Source organism: Orbicella franksi, chromosome 9 (assembly GCF_964199315.1).
Source record: "Orbicella franksi chromosome 9, jaOrbFran1.1, whole genome shotgun sequence".
NCBI classification, from domain to species: Eukaryota; Metazoa; Cnidaria; class Anthozoa; order Scleractinia; family Merulinidae; genus Orbicella; species Orbicella franksi.
This window is the reverse complement of record NC_138153.1, coordinates 29279550-29298993: the sequence shown is the minus strand read 5'-3', so window position 1 is coordinate 29298993 and position 19444 is coordinate 29279550. Positions and strand designations below refer to the sequence as shown.

Sequence of the window (19444 nt, the reverse complement as noted above, 5' to 3'; positions counted from 1 at the left end):
TTACAAGCAAAATAAATATGGGAACAACCGCTGGAAAACAACAGCTTTATTTAAAACATATACATATACAAACTAAAAAAACTCGGTCTTTGTTTACAAAGTGTGCCAACAGAAGGCAAGTAGGGAGAAAAAAGGGGCTCATGTCACCTGTAAACTCATGGTCACATGAGATAACGATGGTCACTTTTCATGAGCTTTTCTCTAAGACATACTCACAATCTCTCAGTAAAGTACAATTTTGGTGAAATTACTACACTTGATCTTAGCCAAAAGGCCTGGACATCCAGCATTATATGAGATGCTTCCAAGTAATTAACCACATTAGAAGTTTACATTTTGATCTGGAACAAGTGATAGACTCACTATTCACCAAAAAAAACCCTGAAAATTCACTGTCTGTCAAAGAACTTTGAATAAAGATAGACAATTATGTTATGCAACAAAAAATACATGTCGCCCCCTGATTACAAGGAAGTTCAACACATGCCCAAACCTGTCTGAATACACCATCAAAAGATACTAGCTTTGAAAATGTTCTGTTGGCACTGGTACTGGTAAAGACACAAAAAAATGTTTTTTGATTATACAGACCTGACTAAATCAGAATAAATAGCTACCGAGAGGGATGTTATTTAATACTATTTAACAAAAGTATGTCTGTCTAAGGGTAAAATAAACAGGCCTTTAAGACCAACACAACTGCAACACGTTCACACTCGTGTCTACAAAAGTTAAACTCCCTAAGCTGTCAATGAACAAATGGGATCCACGCAAACTAATTTTGCAGAGCCTTCAGAAAGATAGTAGGAACTCTGTACTTCCCCTACCTCCAAACTATAAAATAATGACTTAAATGGACTAGTCACTGCTATGACTGCAAAAAGGCAAAATAAAGGAAAAGATATTCAGAACACAAGCTGCAGGTATGCAGAGGAAGCGTAAGTGAAATGTGGTGACATTACAAATATCTTCAATACATTAATGATATAGTGATGAACACATTTTGTCAGAATTTGAAATCAGGAAAACAAAACTGAAAAAAGGTAAAGTGAATGAGCAGTTAAGTGAAATTCAATGGGAATGGCTCTCTTTTTTTTAAGAATGCAAGTGGAATGCGAGGTTTTTCACTCATCATCGTCATCATCATCATCATCGTCGTCTTCGTCATCATCTCCGCCTAAAAATAACCCAGTTTACAAAGTAAGATACATGTAAGATATCATGGAATTCAAATAACACTGGTGTAACTGTATACAACTGTATATATCAAGTTAATACCCTCATGTTCTCTGTTCTAATTCTTTTCCTTCGTAACTCAAGGAAGAAAATATTACGGTCTATAAAGATGCAAGATATGTGCTAAAAGTTCAACACAACGATATGAGTGATTGATATACATAGTATCTCAAATTTGATTGAAGTTTTTGGAATGGAGCAGTTGTCTTTGACATGTACACCAGGTTTTTGCAAGTAATATATTCCACACTAAACACTTCAGCGATTCTAAAAAGAAACAAAACCAGAATCAAGACCAACATGTTGTTTAAGTGGTTTCTCTTCAGATTTGTTTAATTCAAAAGGAGAACATCTACGTAATCTGTAATTAAAAGAATGAAGCTCAAGCTGCTGTTTAAAGTGGACTTTTGGTGACATCCTTAATTACAACTACTGTGGAAACCTTGATTTTTTTAACGTCCAAGGGAAACAAAAACATGTTTGGAAAATCAGGTGTTCAACTGAGGGAAGGGAAATGACGTTTGGTTCCAGTTATCGAGAGATTAAAAAAATTGAGGTCTCTACCGTACTCTGAAACTTGACCGGAGTTAAATTTACCAGCAAGCACTAACATTAACATACCATCATCATCATCCTCAACTTCCTCTTCCTCTTCTTCGTCATCATCGTCATCTTCGTCGTCGTCATCCTCTTCTTCCGACTCTGATGGCTTGGGCTCCTTTTTGGGTGGTGGCTTCTTTTTCTCTGGTTTTGCCTTTGGCTGAGCCTGTTCTTTTCCAGCATTCTACAGTAAGAAGGCAAGGCATATTGTAACATGTTAACTTCACCAACAACGAAGAAAATCACTAAGATAATAAGATAACAATCTGTAAACAGGAAGTGGGAAAATGCGATCACTTGTATTAAAAAAAATTAACCAATTTCAGTTATTTATTTCTTACTTAGGACTTATTTACCGAGCAGGAGATCTGTATGGGTGAATCTTGACCGAGGTTGTGAGTACAGATCGAATGCAGTGAGCTCTGTACACACAGCGGAGGTCAAGATTCTCCCATATAGACCGACTAAGCTCGCTTAACAAGATGGTCATTATATGGCAAACAAGAACAATTTAATTTGTTTAATGTGACTGGTTTGTACTAGCTGACATTTTGCTTGCAAGCAACGATGAGATGAACTTAGTTCTGCTAAAGTTTGCTTGTCCTCTTTACTTTTTTTCTCATCAGGCTTTATGGCACTTCCATAAATAAATATTGATACAAGAAAATACCGGTAGTCAATATTTTTGCATTTTAGTTTGCAACTTTTTCACTGCAAAATATTACCAAACTAGATGGCAAAATCTAGACCGCTTGCAATATCAATTTCAGCCAATAAAATTTGTCAATTCGGTAGTTCCCAGTCCTTGTGAGACAACCATATAATAAAGATGATTTCTAAATCTTAGACCTACATGTACAGATACAGTTGCCATTTACAAACACACTTACACAAAGATAATTATTTTAAAAAGGTTACATTGGAGGCACAGTCTCTAGGTGTTACTCTCCTTGTTGCCCTCTTAGTTTACTATAACCCCATTTGGCATTTTTTTAACCTTACTGCAGTAAACACTCTGTTACAGCCTGTACTTTCAGGTTGTTTTTAAAGGGAATATTTTACAGTGCATCAAATGCATTGGGAAAATTACTTTACTTAAGACAGTGCTATATAAAACACACAAACAAAAATGCGTAATTACTAATTCTTTGAAATGCTCCAAACAAATTAAAGTCTATGTACAGTGTGATGGAAAAATACAGGGGAAATGTATAGTATCCATTTCATTAGCATTCTGAGGTCAGGTAATATTATTCTCAGTTACAGGAAACATTGTTAGTCTAAAGGAAAAAACACAAGCAACAACATAGCATCGGTAGTGTGAATGGAATCTTTGGTCCCCTGAAGAGTTTTGCAGTTGACAGTATAGGCTGAAATCATCTCTGCATAGAGCCCAAGTGAATTTTAGTTTCAGCTGACGTAAACAAACGTTGCTTGGCTCCAGCCTGCATTAATTATCCGGGAGAGCAGGGCTATCTAAGGGATCTTCACACCAAACCAGTGGATTTTGTTTTTTGCTTTCCCAAGGGGCAAAAACAAAGACTAGTTTAAATAATCACTTGATTAATTTAGACTGTAATTTTTGCAGGGATATAACTAAGACCTGGCTACCAGCAAATATCACCAGTTTAAAGATAGCTCACTGATCACTGGCTGAAATTTCACTAGAAAATAAAGACTTTGGGTAACTTTGAAGGTGACCAGCCCAGAAAAGATGGCTGGACTTGTTTTTGAGCCAGTTTAGTATATTCATAGCTACAGCGTACAGCTGTGTATCACTGTTGTTGGGCTAGTTAGAAAAGTTTCAGGTTGGTAAATCCATGATTGAGCTGGTCTGAGGGTAAAGCTAAAACATTCATGTTCAGCCATGCTAGTGTACGTGTATATTTTCAACTATTGGACAATCTTAACTAGTGCTAGAGATAGTGTTGAGTCTGTTAATGCAACACTTAAGATTCCCAACTGGATGAAACTATCATATAAATAATTAACAATGTTAACAATTGGAGAGGGAGACCTGTTATTTAAATAGCTTGCTTCCACAGTGCACCTTTGTACTAACCTTCTTTTTCCACTCTTCCATAGCAGCTTCATGCTTCTTCTTAGCGACCGCTTCCAACTGCTTGTATTTCTCTTTGTCTTTGTCGGTCATGGTTCGCCATTTTTCTCCGGCAAGGGCTGGGATTTTCTGATCACTATCTGTTTTTTTACCTTGCATTTCCTTTCGGAATTCAGCAAGGAATATGAAATAAGCTGTAGGAGCACGCTTTGGCTTATCAGATTCAACTTTAGCCAGTTTTCCACTCTGTGTGAAGAGAAGTAAATCAGTTAGTCTTATATAACCTGGGAAAAGTATAAGGCCTTGGTTACAACGTTCACCATTTATTTGAAAAAGAAGAAAATTATTGCTACTAGAAGTACACTGTACAGTACCTGAGTGTAAAAAACATTTTCTAGTGACCATGCTAATTTCCAGTTAACTTTCAGTGAGTTAGACATATCTGAAATGGTAACTAACTCCAAAACTCAAATCATCAATTAACTGTTTTTAGCTTTTTTGTCTATTGTTTCCTGAAATTCATTGTTTGATTGCAAAAAGTAATCCTTTTTCAATACAGCGTAAATGGTGCTTTTGTCTGTAATTACATTCGATGTACATGTGTTCTAAGTTCTTCATGTTAATTTTTATCACAGCTCCTTTTGATATCAATGGGCCAGCTTAATATTAATTAAAGTCTATAAACTTAAATAGTTTTAACTGACTTGAGCAGAGATTTTAAAATTGCCTCATAAAAATCTCCCAAATTTAACTGTGAAATTTCAAACAAGAATTTATTCTTCCTCCCAGAGTTTTCTCTGTAGCTTTTGAAAAACTATATTAATTTAAGACATCTTTCAAGTTTGTCCTTTAGCACTAAAACAGCACATGAAAAAGATTTCCTTTTTTCTGCTTTCAACATGCAAAGTTCACATGTAATGCAAAAATCCCTTTTTTTTTAGAAAGATTAAGAGGAGAAATACACAACGCAGTCATCAAATTTTAAAACAGTGTACTTTTTCATAAAGTTTAGTTTTAATCGCATATATAAGAGATTTTGAAAAATATGCATTCTTTTGAAAAATGAAAGTTCAAAAATATTTTTCCCCATAAACTTGAATAAAAATTTATTTGGACTTTAAAATCACAGTGGTTGAAATAATTTAAATACTCTCGAAACAAAATTTTCCTTCCCCAGGAGAAAAATATCACGTGACATCACATTGGCTCCTGACACGGAACGGTTGAGAGTGGCAGCCATGATGAACTGCCCAAAAATGAGTAATTTAACTCCGCATTTCAGCTTGGTTTGGCGCAGAATTCTTGCTTACCTCTCTCATATAGCGATCTTTGTCTTCCTGGGCTTTGATGTTGTATGGCGTTTTGTCTTCGTCCGAGAGACTCTTCCACGCTTCACCCGCCATCTTCGCGACTTCGTTTGCTTTGGGTAGTGGATCGCCTTTCTTCTCGCATTTCTCTTTGAGTTTCTTTCGGAAATCAGTCGTGAAGTGAATGTAGGCCGAGGAAGCTCTTTTTACGTGTGGTCCGTCGCCTTTCGATGCTTTTTTCCCTCTTTTGCCTTCTTTGCCAGTCTTGGATTTCTTGGGAGACCTGGACTTGTGAAGCGCTGTGTCCGCGGATCGTTTCTTAGACTTCGCTGCTTCGAGTAAAGAAGAACAACATCATCTCTTCGCAACTTGGAGGTCAAAACGACAGCTTAAGGATCGTTTGTGCGAAAATTAAAGCCCTTTGCCGCGATATTTTGGACGCAAAAATCGAAACTTTAGGTTAGTGTTAGAGATCAGTAGGTCCCCGAGGCATAATTTATACTTCCCTATATATTCTCTTAGCGCGAATTGAAATAAAGAAACTTCGAGCGAAGCGCTTCGAAATTACTCGCAGCGGACATTTTTTGCCGTTTAGTCGAGGTAGAGATGTCTATATTACAAAACTAGAGGATATCAGAGCTTAAATTGTCGATTGAACCGAAGAAATTTCGGAGCTGACTTCGGTGGTGCACACTTCCATATGTCCTATAGGCTTTATAAGGCCTCGTATGAGGCTAGTAGGAAATATAAGACAACAAGGGAGAACAATTCATGGAGGCGCTCATATAAAGAGTTTGACTGAGATTTGAAAATAAAACTGCCGTAATGCATCGAAATCTCAGAATTACCTTCCATCTCGCCGGATTTGCGCTTTTCAGATGTGGAATGACTTGTTTTCTTGCTCTTGTCGACTTTGCGCCGAAGGAAAGCTCGATCCGCCAAGGTCTTTTTCACAAGCTCTCTGCTTCTCTCAGTATAAGAGCACAAGGGAAGAGACGCTTGTATGAAGACAAACACGAGGCTGGCCTGACGCTTACTACTGCGCATGCGTAAGTACCAGGCTAGACGTCAGTTCCATTGGTCGCGCGTCATATTGCGTTAAAGGAGTGTCTATTATTTTTTCGTGAACAAAACCTTGTCTATCAAAGGATTTTCTCTTTTATCCCGTCTTAAAATTTATTCAAACTGTCTTTCCTGCCTTTTCAACCCGTTCCTCTCAGCTCGCTATGTGGAGTGTTTTTTTTGCTGTTACTGTTGGTGTTTTCTTCCAAGGTTAATTTGTTGTTTTTTTGAAAAGACTGCCTTACTACACCAGGGAACTGAAAAACAATGAGGTGACTAAAGTTTGAATAAATTGAAATGAATTGAATTGATAAGCAACTTGCAAAATCCGGTCCGAAACGATCGCAAAACAAACAAGTCGACGCTTTGAAATATTATTTTTCAGTTATTTTAGTATTTTTGAGCAAAACAACACCGGCCCCGCTGTCGAGACATCACTGCGAAAACACTGACCTTATAAGCTAGCAAATATTTTCGCTTGAGATTGGTCTATTTCCCAGCTGAACTGGGAAGTATCGCGAAAAATGGAGGTTATTGTTTATGATTTTTGGCTCAACTGCAAGTTACTTAAAGGAAAACAGCACTCTACACATGATCCAGGTACTTTGCTGAACGACTTTCCTCCCCCACTCCCCCATCCCCGATTTTTCTAGAACAGATCCAAACACGTCTGTTAGCAGCCTAGTTAACTGATTAGACACTCTAAGCCTCAGTCTGCTGTCAAAGAAATAATCTTTATCAAACATCAATCTTTTTCAGAAATGAGTACAATAGCAGTAACATACAGTTAAATCTGTATTAAGCGGACCCCATTTTAAGCGGACACTCTCTATTAACTGGACACCAGCTTGAGTCCCTAAATTTTCTTCCCACATTTACTGTAAAATAAACCTGCATTCAGCGGACACCTCTGTTAGGCGGACGCCGACACCAATATTAAGCCATTTTGTTGCACAATAAGCGAACACTTCAAGGGCTTTCTACTTTTAAAAGCTCAGCTCAGACTCCTTTAACACTGTTCAGCGATATCGTTTCAAAGCTTAGTAGATTATTCCAGATTGATGCAGACATTGTGCTATGAGCAGTCTTCGATCTTACACTGTGTTACACTGAGTTGCAAAAGGGTTAACAGTTAACTATTACTGCACAATATGTTACAACCTGCTTAGAGCGGACACCCTGTATTAAGCGGACAGTAGTGAGGGTCCCAAGGGTGTCCGCTTAATGCAGATTTCACTGTAGGGGATTGTTTTTTTTTTTCTTTTCTTGCCAGAAGAATCCGTTAAATAATCTCTAAAAGGAAGTTCGAGTAAGGTTGTCCGTTAACGCATGTTCGGGGCCGGCAGTTACGCGCCAACCAAATGCAACCCGCAAGAACATTGACTACGAGCTAGTGCGAGCAGCTCCTTCGAGGGCCACACGAAAGAACACGCGCGAGAAACCGCGCGGCACACGAAGGACTAAGAAAAAAGTTTGGCTCCTTGGTAGCCTTCAAGAAAGAGTCTGTGAACTAGTGGCTTTTCTTGTTGGGTATTACAGTCTTCCGCAACAACCTTCGATGATATGTCCTGTCCGTATGCGACCCTAGAAAGCCATTTAAACAAATAAACTAAGAATCAGTTTAAGGAAGCTGATTGAAGTGTTTGTGTTTGAAGGGTATCAAGTAACCCTCACAAGACTGCGTAAACGCAACATATCTGGACCCTTACACACATACACACTTTATCAAAAATATAACACAAACAGCGGTGATAAACATTTTAAAAACATGCATTTTCATGAACTTGACGTTTCGTATGCTAGTCAACATATATTTTTTAACAGTATAACCGTTAAATTATTTTTTGAAAAGTTATTTAAAATGTTGACTAGCATACGAAACGTCAAGTTCATAAAATGCATGTTTTTAAAATGTTTATCACCGCTGTTTGCGTTATATTTTTAATCAAGCTGCGATGGCCAAATACCAAGAGTTTATACACACTTATTAAGCTACGCTAAGACGAGGGTCTGGATGGGTTAACTGATGGCTACGAATTGGTTAAAACTTTAAACTGTTATTCTGGAAATGACGCGTTTTTTAACTGATAGCCGAGATCCAAGATCTGCAAAATTGACCGATAGTTCAGAAATGGAATGAAACGTTTACTAGTAGCTGAGAAATCGCTGAAAACTATTTTTCCCAATACTATAGTGATTCCAGCACCATAAGAAGAGGCCCTATTAGGAGTATTCGGGGTAAGGGATATTTGGGTAAAAAAAATTAAAGGTGTACGATACTTGGTGCGGGGAGGGGGGGGGAATTAATGGAATATGGGATAGATAGATAGAAACCTTATTAAGAATGTCATCAACCACCTAGCTGGGGAAAAACTCCTCTACTAATACGGGGACATAACAAAAACGAGTTAAATTAAAAAAAAAACAAAAAACAAAAAAAACCTAGAGCTTTTTACAATAGTAAAATTTAAATCCAAGTTAAAATATGTTATGAGACTATGTACAGTGGATTTTATAATACAATAATACATACTTAAAAAATTCTTTAGGAGGAGCAGAGCGGACAGCCTCTGCAGCCATCATCCAATAATGCATCAAGATTGTTGAGATTTCTGATGTTCGTCTATCAAGATCAGGGATATCAAGATCAGATAAAACAGGATATTGAGCAGGAAAATCGTTAATTTTTGCAACTAGAATTAATCAGGTACGCGATATATGGGTCAAAAGTTAACGGCTTGCAGGTTACTCAAACGTCACCCCCGCCCCCCCCCCGCTGCCCCTGCTGAAGCGTTTGTACAATACGCTACAGTTCGACCATTGAAAAGAAACTCACTCACAACGACTTTCGGAAACCTCCTGGGAGAAACAAGACAACAGGTGACGTTTTTAATGCGTTTATTGGGTCTATATACAACTGTATGAAGGAAAAGAGAATTTTTTGGATAAAAATTCAGGTCCATGCACTGCATTCGTGTACAGTGGAATCTCGATTTATGGATCCTTCTGATAGCTCAAATTAAGCCAGCTTTAAGCCGGAAATCCGTCTGTGTTCACAGGCTAGGTTTTACTGAGTATAAGCTTAATTTTGCTACTAGTAACTGTAGCAGACGCTATCTTCCCAAAAATGTACTGATGAAGGGCTATGCCCAACATGTTACGCTGACTTCTCACAAGAGGACACTTCGATACTTTTTTCTTTCTACGTTCACTTTAAAATTTTAATGTTTAAAATACAACTGTCTTTCGCGGCCTCTCTAAAATACAGAAACTAGCCAGTTGTAGAGACATGACGTCATGAATGGAGCTGACAGAAAAACAGATTCCACCAGCTACGCAGGCTGCAAATGGCGGGAAATCATTACGCGGATACGATCCAAGGGAAACATCCGGCAGAACTTCTTTGGACCGTTGAGTTTCAAAACAAAATACGTATATGGGTTGTTGACCAAGCGTGAGGTCAAGATAGCTAGATATTGGCCAAGTTCTTTTTTTGCGTGTTTATGGGTCACGACCATAAACACGCAAAAAAACGAGGCCATTATCTGCATTATCTATCCATTTTGATCGAACAAACTTGGTTAATAAAGGATCTACAGCTATTCTATGGTTACGGTGCAAAAGCGAAAGCATGGACACTTCTGGTCTTATTTTGACTTTGACATGTTTGTGTCTTTACCACAGGCACGATTGGTTTCCCTCACAGCACAATAACAATTCCCAAAACAATTCTAGTGCTTACAGTTTTCTGATATTTTGCTCTTTAAAGAGTATTTGAGTTCCTGACTTCCTCCTTTCTTAGTTCTAGGAATATTTAGCTAATGTACAAGGTTAAAATAAATATTTACTGACAATAATTCTAATCTGCAAATAGGTCACTTTTGACATATTAAAATTCAGCTTGTTTGTGTTCAAGAGGACGCAAACAAAAGAAATGAATAAACATGGTCATTCAATTCCCTTTGTTTGCATCCTCTAGGCCTCATTGCCAAGCTGAAGTTTTAATATATCGAGAACAGCCTATTCAACCAGCTCTCATCCAATAACATCACATCATGGACATGATAAGACATTGCTGTTTTGTGAGGTTCCAGAAAATATCCAAAATCACCCTGAAAAAAGGCTTTTGGGAATTCCACAGGGGAGGGGGGCCTCAAAAGCCAAAATTCTTAAGGGAAACTATGAACCAAAACAGGTATTTCCAGAGGGATAGGGAGGGGGTGGGTCAATCCAAAAACCCTCTACCCTCCTCTAGGGGTATGGACATTTTCTGGAACAACACATTAACAGGCTGCCACACCCCCAACCAGGAGGGGAAGTCAAGGTAAAAAGAGACACAGAAGTGCAAATGAAGCTATGACTACAGAAACCTTGAATACCCAGACACCTCAACAACTTTTTGCCACCCCTCTTTGTACCCCTCAAAATCCTTTGTGCCTCTGAGTCACTTTGATATTCCACTGGGTACACTCTGGGAAATATGGGCAACCTTTCAACCAAAATTTGTAAAAACATCTAACAACTGGGTGATTGTATCATGTTTTAGATTCCACTATCAGATTGCAAGTAGGCTTGTGTTTACTCCAGTGTTTGACTTGGCATTCCCTGGAAGGAGAATGAGGTAAAAGATATCAGTCTAAACGGCTCAACCACAGTACCATTTGATCAAAGGGATTTTGTAACAAAGTTTGATGAAGAGCAAGTTTTTAAATTACAGTGTGAAGAAAGAGTTTGTTGTCTGAAATCCATCTAAATCTTAGGCAGTGTCCACACTATGCCAAAGGAATTTGAAAACGCAGCTTTATTTCTACCCCAGGGGGGGGGGGGCACTGCCATATATGGGCTATATAGGTATGTGCCGCTGTGAAGGGTATGGTTTTCAAGCAGTTTACTCTAGGACAGGGTATATAAATCAGAGCATTTGGGCCTAGAATAGGGTATCATTTTTCACAAAACTGACCGGTTGGTTGAGGATTTCATCCAGAGTAAGGAAACCAGGAATTGCCACTCAAAAATATAAAAAAATCAAATCGGCAAGTTTAAATTTACGCAAGTCAGCCTCAACAGAGTCGAAAGATGGGGGGGATTTGGGGAGTTTACTCTAGTATAGGGTAGCAAAATTCAGCTGAACTAGCTCTGGTATAGGTTAAGGGTTCCAGGATCTCAGCGGCACATCCCCACCTAGAAATTCCCAAAGTACCACCCCCCCCCCCCCGGGATTTCTATGGTTAGGCCTACTGTGTAAACTAATCCATCAAGAAAAGGAATTTTAAAGTGCCGGCTTTTTGTTTCTGTGTGGATGGAAAACAATTTGAAAACAGAGCTTTTTGAAAATGATCACCTCCCAGTAATCACGCGATTTCCCTGCCCGAGTCAGTTGTCAAACACAAATCCAAAATGACTGGTGATTGTTATGTTTTTAAATTCCTTCAACGTAGTGTGGATGGAAAACATCTGATGCATTTACAGAGAGAAACCTTCATTTTCAAATTCCTCCGTCGCAGTGTGGATGGGGCTTCAACCTTCTCAACTGCCCTTGTCATTCTTTGTTGTTGTAAACTATTATTTTCATGTTAACTTCACTTTCAGTTTGGCAGCTTAGCTTTGTATAGCTCCTTCTACTTTTCAGCATTTATTCTATGCCATAAATGACCTTGGCAATGCAATTTGGATGCTAACCATAGTGAACCAAAGCCACTGGTGAACCAACAAACAGAACAGTGAATCTGCTTTCACACTCATTTAAAAAGTATTTAATACCTTTTACAGTACCACTCTGTTTGACATCTTGAGCATCGCTTAGTTGCTGGTTGGCCACATATGGCACATTTTGGAGGTTCATTTACAAGTTCCTCAAGCATATCCAAATTATATGTGTCTGCCCACCTAAAAGACACAGGTATAAAAGTTCCAGGGTACACACAAAAATTTTCTTTTAGTCTTGTCAACACCTGAAAACATCACCTTTTTTAAAGAATAGTCTAGTAGTCCTTGCATTCAAATATGGATGAGTTTTTACATCTGAGTGAAACATCTCAGAAGTTTTCGTTTTTGACTTACATGCCAGAAACATTATGTTACCAAAGAAGTTTTGAAACATCATCAAAATGACTTTGGAACTGTCAACAATTTTGATACTCACATTTTAGCTTGTTTTTTAATGTCCTCTGCTGTAGGCGAAAAGAAAGCTTTCTTCTGATATTTAGCAATCTTATCCCATTTGCCCTGGTTTTCTTTCACAAGTTTCTCTCTAATTTCTGGAACCTACATGATATTTTAAGGAGTAGAAATATTGTGTGAACATTAAACAATAGCTCTATTTGCCTAGCATATTTTATAGGATGAAGCAGCATTGCAAAAGCTTAGACAAGAAAAATAATAACTTGTAAAGTTTATCAAAGAAAGCAACCCAAGACGGAGAAAGGGGCTCAAGTTACAGACCGTTGAAAGTGGTCCCCTGTAGGGGTGTCCAGGGGCATCTTCCCCCGGAATATTTTTAAAACTGAGGTCTTTGGAAATTGGATTTCCTGCATTCTGAGGCCAAGTCAGGGTGTTATAATGTCTCATTTTTTATAATTTAGGGGTTCAACTGAACCCCCACGAACCCCCCCCCCCTCCCCAAATCTGCCCCAAACAACCCTTTAGTGATTTAAACAAACAACGATCATTTACCTGTTCCAGAATAATATCTTTTTTCATAGCCGGTGGTTCCATGATAGATAATTGCTCAAGGTATCTTTGTAGATCTATTAAGCTGGGAATCTGGTCTAGAAGTACCTCATTCATAAAACCTCTTAGCTGAAAAAAAAAAATCAAATCTTTCCACTGAGAACTGGATGAAACCTCACAAATTACACTTTGTAAAAAAAATTCTGCCAAAATTGCCTCGGTAAGTAACAAAAAGTAACCAAATGTTAGATACCTTTAAAATTTGTTCCTTGCTATAAGAGTTAAGTTCGTACTTTCTCTGACAATCCTCGTTCATAAGGAGTTGATAGACAGCAAGCCATACCTAAACATGAAACATAAAAATTATACAGCTTCAATAAACTGTCCAGCAACATGTTAACATGCTGATGACTGGAGAGGACTCTGCAAAGCAGCCTAAAATGTTCAATTAATACAGTTCCGTATTCCTTTTGACGCAATGTTAAATTCTAATCTAGTATAAACATTAATGATAGAAAGACGTAAATTACTTACAGGCAGGTTTTGACACATCTCTGAAATGAAAGAAAAGCTTTGTGTCCCAAGCAGGATTTGAACCCATCGGGGCAACCACACTGAATACGTAGAACAGGGCTGTAACTAGTAACAGGCAAACCGGGGCACTTGGCTCAATCATTTTTTTTGTTTTTCTTGTTTATAGTCATCATATACACCCTAAATACCCAACCCCAGTTATCGGGGAGAAGCCATGAAACTCACAAATGTCACAAAGGAAAATTGTCCCTTGGATTGGCCACGTTCTAACTACTATTTTTGATAAAAATAATTGAAATCATTTTTAATTTTATAATATTTATACTAACAAGTAGAATATTCTACTTGTTATATAGGAGGAGAATTTGACCATGGGATACACATTGCCTCAGTCATAACTTTTTCACGGACATTCCTAGGTAGTCATAACTATTTTAATAATTATTTTATTTTACCATAAATCAATGTCATTTTTAACTTACCTGACCCTCTGTTTTACTGAGTTGTAGTCTTTCTCTTTCTGATATCTCTTTCCATGTGTTATCAATAAATTTCATCAGTTTTCCTTAATTTACAGAATGACAAGTCAGATGCAACACTAATAGTAAAACCAATATTAAACATAAATGCTCAAAATTCCATGATGCAGATCAGATGGCAAACAGAAGATATGAAGTCAGGTTGTGTTGCAGCTGCATACCACTACAAATGTGCATACATGTATTTGAACAGAATTATAATATCGATGTATAAACTCACCACTATCTCTTTTTATCCACGGTGGATTTTCCACCAACTGAACGAGTACCACAGGAGTGTCTGCAAGTGAAACAGGGCAACTACAATCAAACATCATCAGAAACCTCTGTTCTACTTTGTCTGTTTACCCTCCAGTCACTTTGTGCTTAAGCTTAGCAGAATTAAATATTGAAAATCAGTAATTAAGTAAGTCATCCAAGTAGAAGTAAAATTAAACTTAGTAAATCATTGAAGGCTGAAGAAAGACTTCTATTTTATTATAAAATATTAATAACTTACAAAAGATTCTGTCAACAAATCATACATGACCTACATGTATATAATAGAGCAGTCTTCAATTGAGTATCATAAAGCCAAAATCACTTAATCACTCTGACCAATCACAAAGGATACAGGCAATCCAACGAACCAATCCAAATGTAAAGGAAACACATGTGGCTGATATGAAGTGTGGGGAAAAATGTGCAAGTGAAACACATTTGTTTTTGGCTTTAATTCTGATTGATGAAAAAGTTGTGTCAGTGTTTTTAAGGAAATCCGGGCATAGTACGTAGTACAAAACAATCTATTTCTTGACACTCAAGTGAAATCGCTCTATTTAATCCACACTCTAGAAACAGTCAGATACCTACTGTGTGTGTCTAGAAGTCGTGTCATGACACTCAAGGGTAAACTACAAAGAAAAGGTAGAAGTTTAGTTTGAAAAGGCCTGTAAGAAATGTACTGAGTTACATGGAATGGAATGGAGTGAGAAGTGCTTTGCTCTTACCCAGCTAAAGAATCTGTGATGTAACGAAGAACTGAAACAGACTTGACACAAACTGTAAAGAATATTGTTCTCTCTTGCTTTTTCAGCTCCTGAAAGGAGTTGGATTAAAAATCAGTATCTTATACAGGAAATTTGTGAAATAAAATTATTAATGTTCATGGTCATGACGTTGTGAAGGCCATTCAACATTAAGTTACCCTAGGCTTGGTAGCATAAAAAAAATCATGAAGTTGGAGAATGACAATTGACAGCCTTTACTTGATTGCTAACATTACATGTTAATAACTGTAAACAGATGAAAAACACAAAAAATGCCGTTTCAATAAACTGACAACTGAATATTTTTGTAATATAACATACTTAATTAAAATTTAATATTTAGTTAATAAATTGGCATGCATTCATTGTGACCAGCTTAACTTGTTACAAATCTTTTGAATTACCAAATTGAATTAATTAATTATTCAACTAACTAATACCTCTATGCTTGAGGGGTTATCACTACCATTTGTTGATTGATCCTCTTCTTGTCTGCAATAACATTGAATATTTCATACTGCTTTTACCGGTCGGTAAAATGCAGTTAATGGAACCCGACACGCCTTGAGGGTTAGGCTGTTTACGTTCGTCAAGCAATCCAGTAGGATAAACAATAGTACAATACTGAGTGCTCAATTCATGAGAGAACATTCCCTTATTCTAGCAGTTAGCACAAACACTATTCATGTCTGTATTTTAGCTTCTATCTCGTGGTATAATCTAGCAAAATATCTTAGCTTCTCCTAGATTGGCCTATATATTTGTTAGCTCCATTCATTGCTAACAAGCTTGCCACGTTGCATCTATTTAGTTCATAATAATAATAATAATAATAATAATAATAATAATAATAAAAACAATCTTTAAAGAGGAAGCGCCTGTCACGTAAATACGTGGTTTTCAGGGAGGTCCTCTATAAAATAAAAAGTATTAAAATCTAACATAAGAAATACAAGTATCACAGATCTAAAATATAAAATATACAATAATTAAAACTACTAAAACTACCAAAACTACCTACTGTCATTTTCTAAAAATGTTTATCCATTAAGAACCTTATAAGGTTTTTCTTAAAAATCGTGCATGGCATTGGCTTTCTTAAAAATACTGGGAGAGACATCCAGTCATTTGTAAAACGGAAGTAGGACACTCTCTTTCCGCATTCCGTTTTAGGCCAGCTGTACCTATTGGTTGAACTTTGAGACACTGTCTTGCTATATAAATCTTAATGCACTGTCAGAGGGCATTATCCTGGCAGCTTGCACGAGAGTACACAGTTTGTGACAATTAAGCTTTAAAATTTCCAACCCTCCCTCCCTTGGAGAAGGGCTTTTATTTGTTATTTGCCAATAAACTGGGGTCACTCCTTAATGTTCGGTTAAGTCTGCATGGCAACTTCCCCCAAGCTTTCGCATTGCTTGTGTCTTGCCATCTTATATCCTAGCCTTTATCTTGTCTGATCCAGGCTGTGCTGTGCTGGGGAGATTAGAAAGGCTCTGGCAATACTCTTGTTCTATTCAACTCATGTTAGTGGGGGAATAAGTGAGGCTTTTTGTTTGTGCACCTATCATGAAGTCACGTCAATCCCGCCACAGGGCCGTGTCCCCCTCAATTACACCCTATTGTTGTTTGCGTATTTTGTTGTGTTACCTTTTACCTGGTTGTGTTACATCTACTCTTAGTTTCAATAACGGAATAGTGACATTAAGAGTCAAAGAGCTGAACTTACATTTTTACCATTTATCTAACAGTTTGTTTATCCATTCATTACATTGCACTATTATCAGTCAGTAATGAAACTAGCGCCATATACAATTAAATTATTTATTATTAATTATTGAAGCTTTATCACTTAAAAAATAAAATATTGTTCATAATCAAGTAATTTGAAACCACTACCAATAGCATTGCAGATATGTACCGTGCAATAAGAAGTGATATTCTTCTGAGGCAGTAGTCAGCAAGATCAAGAATGCAATCACCGGCAGCTTCACATGCTTCCTACGAAATTAAAATACTATTCCATTATAAGTGCACAATATATATTTTCGTGGATAATTACATACATGACAAAACCTAATTTCTCATAATCAGTGCTCCCCTACCCCCTCTATCACTAACCATGCCTTTCGGTATATTCTAGTGGCCCAATGATTAGCATGTTGCCAGGACTCACTGGGTTCAAGCTTAGTTGCCTTACTGAAAATAATTACAAATAAGCATAATTTACTTCTTCTTGTCTGAAAGTTTCAAATATGAATGTATTTAATGATACAAAGGTAGGTAAAGTCTGTGTCCCGCCAAAGTGGCCGGCCCATATAGCTGGAAGTTGTCTGGGTTTGTAGCACTAAGTGACTAGGAGTATTTCTACTCTCCCCTAGATGGGATCCTCATCAATTGCAGGGTTACCCTAGAGTAGTCCAGCATAAAAATACATTTATACACTGGGTGGAGAGAGATACTGTGAGATTAAAGTGCCCAAGGACACCAGGCAATGATCCTGGCCAGGGCTCAAAGCTGGATCACTTGATCGAGAGATCAGCCTGCTAACCATTAGACCACTCTGCCTATTAAATACAACTTGAATACTTTTGAATTTACCTTATGATACAGAATAGTTTCCAGTAGACTGATCACTGTAGCTTCATGGAACAACTGTTGAAAATATATCGTATGAAAAAAAAAAAACATTCACTCTTGTACCTTACTGCAAGTGGTTCACATGAAATAATTATGTAATCCCAGTTAAAAATTAATAAGTTGTCATGTACATATACAAAGTGACATTCTGCCTGTTCCAAGCTTTCGTTCAGTAGGACCCTCTTATTTGCCAACCCCCAGCTCACTGAGAGAATGACACAACATAACGTAAGTATACCATACAGTAGATACTGTCATGCTTAGTATAGACTCAAGCTGGTATGAAAATGCCGACTGCCATGTCTATTTTAAATAATGATACTAAACTGACCCGCAATAATAAATGATAACTATTGTTGTTTTTCATACACAGTAGGTTAAAACTGACATTTTATGAACCAGATATACTGTATATCATCAGTCAAAACAACATCAGATGAAGATAAATATTCTTATTATTATACTTACCACAAAATAAACAGGTAAGGTTGTTTGAGGGTCATAACCTGACTCTAGTATTTTTGGAAACACCTTGTCTTTCCAAAGTTCCACAGCAAGCAACTCATGAATCAGTATAGGGATCTACAGAAAGAAAGTCACACATAAAAAATAGCTCTGTAAAATCAGTTGAGTAACTTGATGGAAATTATTTCCATCAATTTGTATTTTTCTAGTTGCATATTCATTTTCTGTTTTTTTACTGTGAAATCAAGTTTGTGAACATTAAACAATACTACTGTTTGTATTCTTTCAAGAGGAAATCTTATCAAAGGGAAGAGTGAATTCATAAGAAAGATGTAAATTTACATTGAAAGCCTAGTTAATAATTTTGATGATATCTATTTTATTGCATATCTGTATAGCTACTTAATTAATGACCAGTCAATCAATACCTTTTCCAAAGTTATAAGCAGCTCCTTGATAAACTCATCTGCCTGTGATGATGCACTAATGATGGCCTGTTAAATTAACAGTCATAAAATGTTGCTTGTTTACTTGTTGTTGTTGTTACCTACCCAATGAAACAAATATCTCAAACTTGGGTTCCAACCGATGTAATTTTCATACTTATTCATTACTAAATAGTACCATCCAGTGAGTTAAAAGATGACTCCCAGTTCTAAACTTAATTTACATTTACAATCAATCAATGCCGGCGTGGGGAGAGGTTGTGTGTGTGTGTGGGGGGGGTGGGGTTGGGGGTGTGGGGGGTAGGGGGGTGGGGGGGGGAGGTTGGAGAATCATTGACAAGTTCCCTTGAGTACCACAAACCCCGGTGGGGTTCTCACTTTTGGTTGAATCATACTTAATGTCAGTTTAAATTGCTGGTCATCAGTTATTTTAAAGATATTAAATTTAAAGCTTACTTGCATGTTAAGTTTTTCGATAAACTCATGTTGACTCATCCATCTGTAAAAATGGGGAAGAGAACCATTTATTTCTTGAAATTTCGGTAAAAGTCGAAAAAATAGAAAATTTTAAAGGCTAAAGAAAAGTAAGCTTAAGTTAAAACACCTGCAAAATATAAGCTCAACTTTAGGAGTGCAAAATTATTTGAAAGTTGTTATGTAGAAAGTTTTGTTAACAGACCCCTTTACCACAACTACATGAAATAGCTGTACCATAAAGCGACAGAAACTTACTTTGGACTGCCTATTTCCTTCAGCGGATACGTTTTTAACTCCTCGATGTACAATTCTGCTTCTGTTGCTAGCAGAACTTGTTTTACTTCTCCGTTCGAGTCGCCCGCCATTTTGTTTGAAAACTGCA

General features: G+C 37.2%; 2 protein-coding genes across 3 annotated transcripts; both read right to left on the bottom strand.

Annotated features, from left to right (window-relative positions):
- Positions 1-31: 31 nt before the first annotated feature.
- LOC145497330 (uncharacterized) lies at positions 32-6376 on the bottom strand. 2 transcript variants are annotated; one of them, XM_081477155.1, is made up of 5 exons: positions 6051-6376; positions 5206-5534; positions 3899-4141; positions 1858-2020; positions 32-1177 (listed from the first exon to the last, which is right to left on the bottom strand). In XM_081477155.1, the coding sequence occupies exons 1-5, from the start codon at positions 6247-6249 to the stop codon at positions 1125-1127; spliced, it is 987 nt and encodes a 328-aa protein (XP_081333281.1). In that variant the 5' UTR covers positions 6250-6376; the 3' UTR covers positions 32-1124. The 2 variants fall into 2 exon arrangements, with proteins under 2 accessions (XP_081333281.1, XP_081333282.1); XM_081477156.1 differs by having other exon boundaries at positions 5206-5531; positions 6051-6373.
- Positions 6377-9148: 2772 nt separating this feature from the next.
- On the bottom strand, positions 9149-19433 carry LOC145497328 (zinc finger MYND domain-containing protein 10-like). The gene is made up of 16 exons (XM_081477152.1): positions 19318-19433; positions 19042-19084; positions 18568-18633; positions 18143-18256; positions 17636-17689; positions 16956-17035; positions 15475-15526; positions 14996-15084; positions 14859-14899; positions 14227-14286; positions 13950-14032; positions 13187-13276; positions 12937-13062; positions 12407-12528; positions 12025-12150; positions 9149-10869 (listed from the first exon to the last, which is right to left on the bottom strand). The coding sequence occupies exons 1-16, from the start codon at positions 19425-19427 to the stop codon at positions 10800-10802; spliced, it is 1326 nt and encodes a 441-aa protein (XP_081333278.1). The 5' UTR covers positions 19428-19433; the 3' UTR covers positions 9149-10799.
- Between the last annotated feature and the right edge of the window lie 11 nt (positions 19434-19444).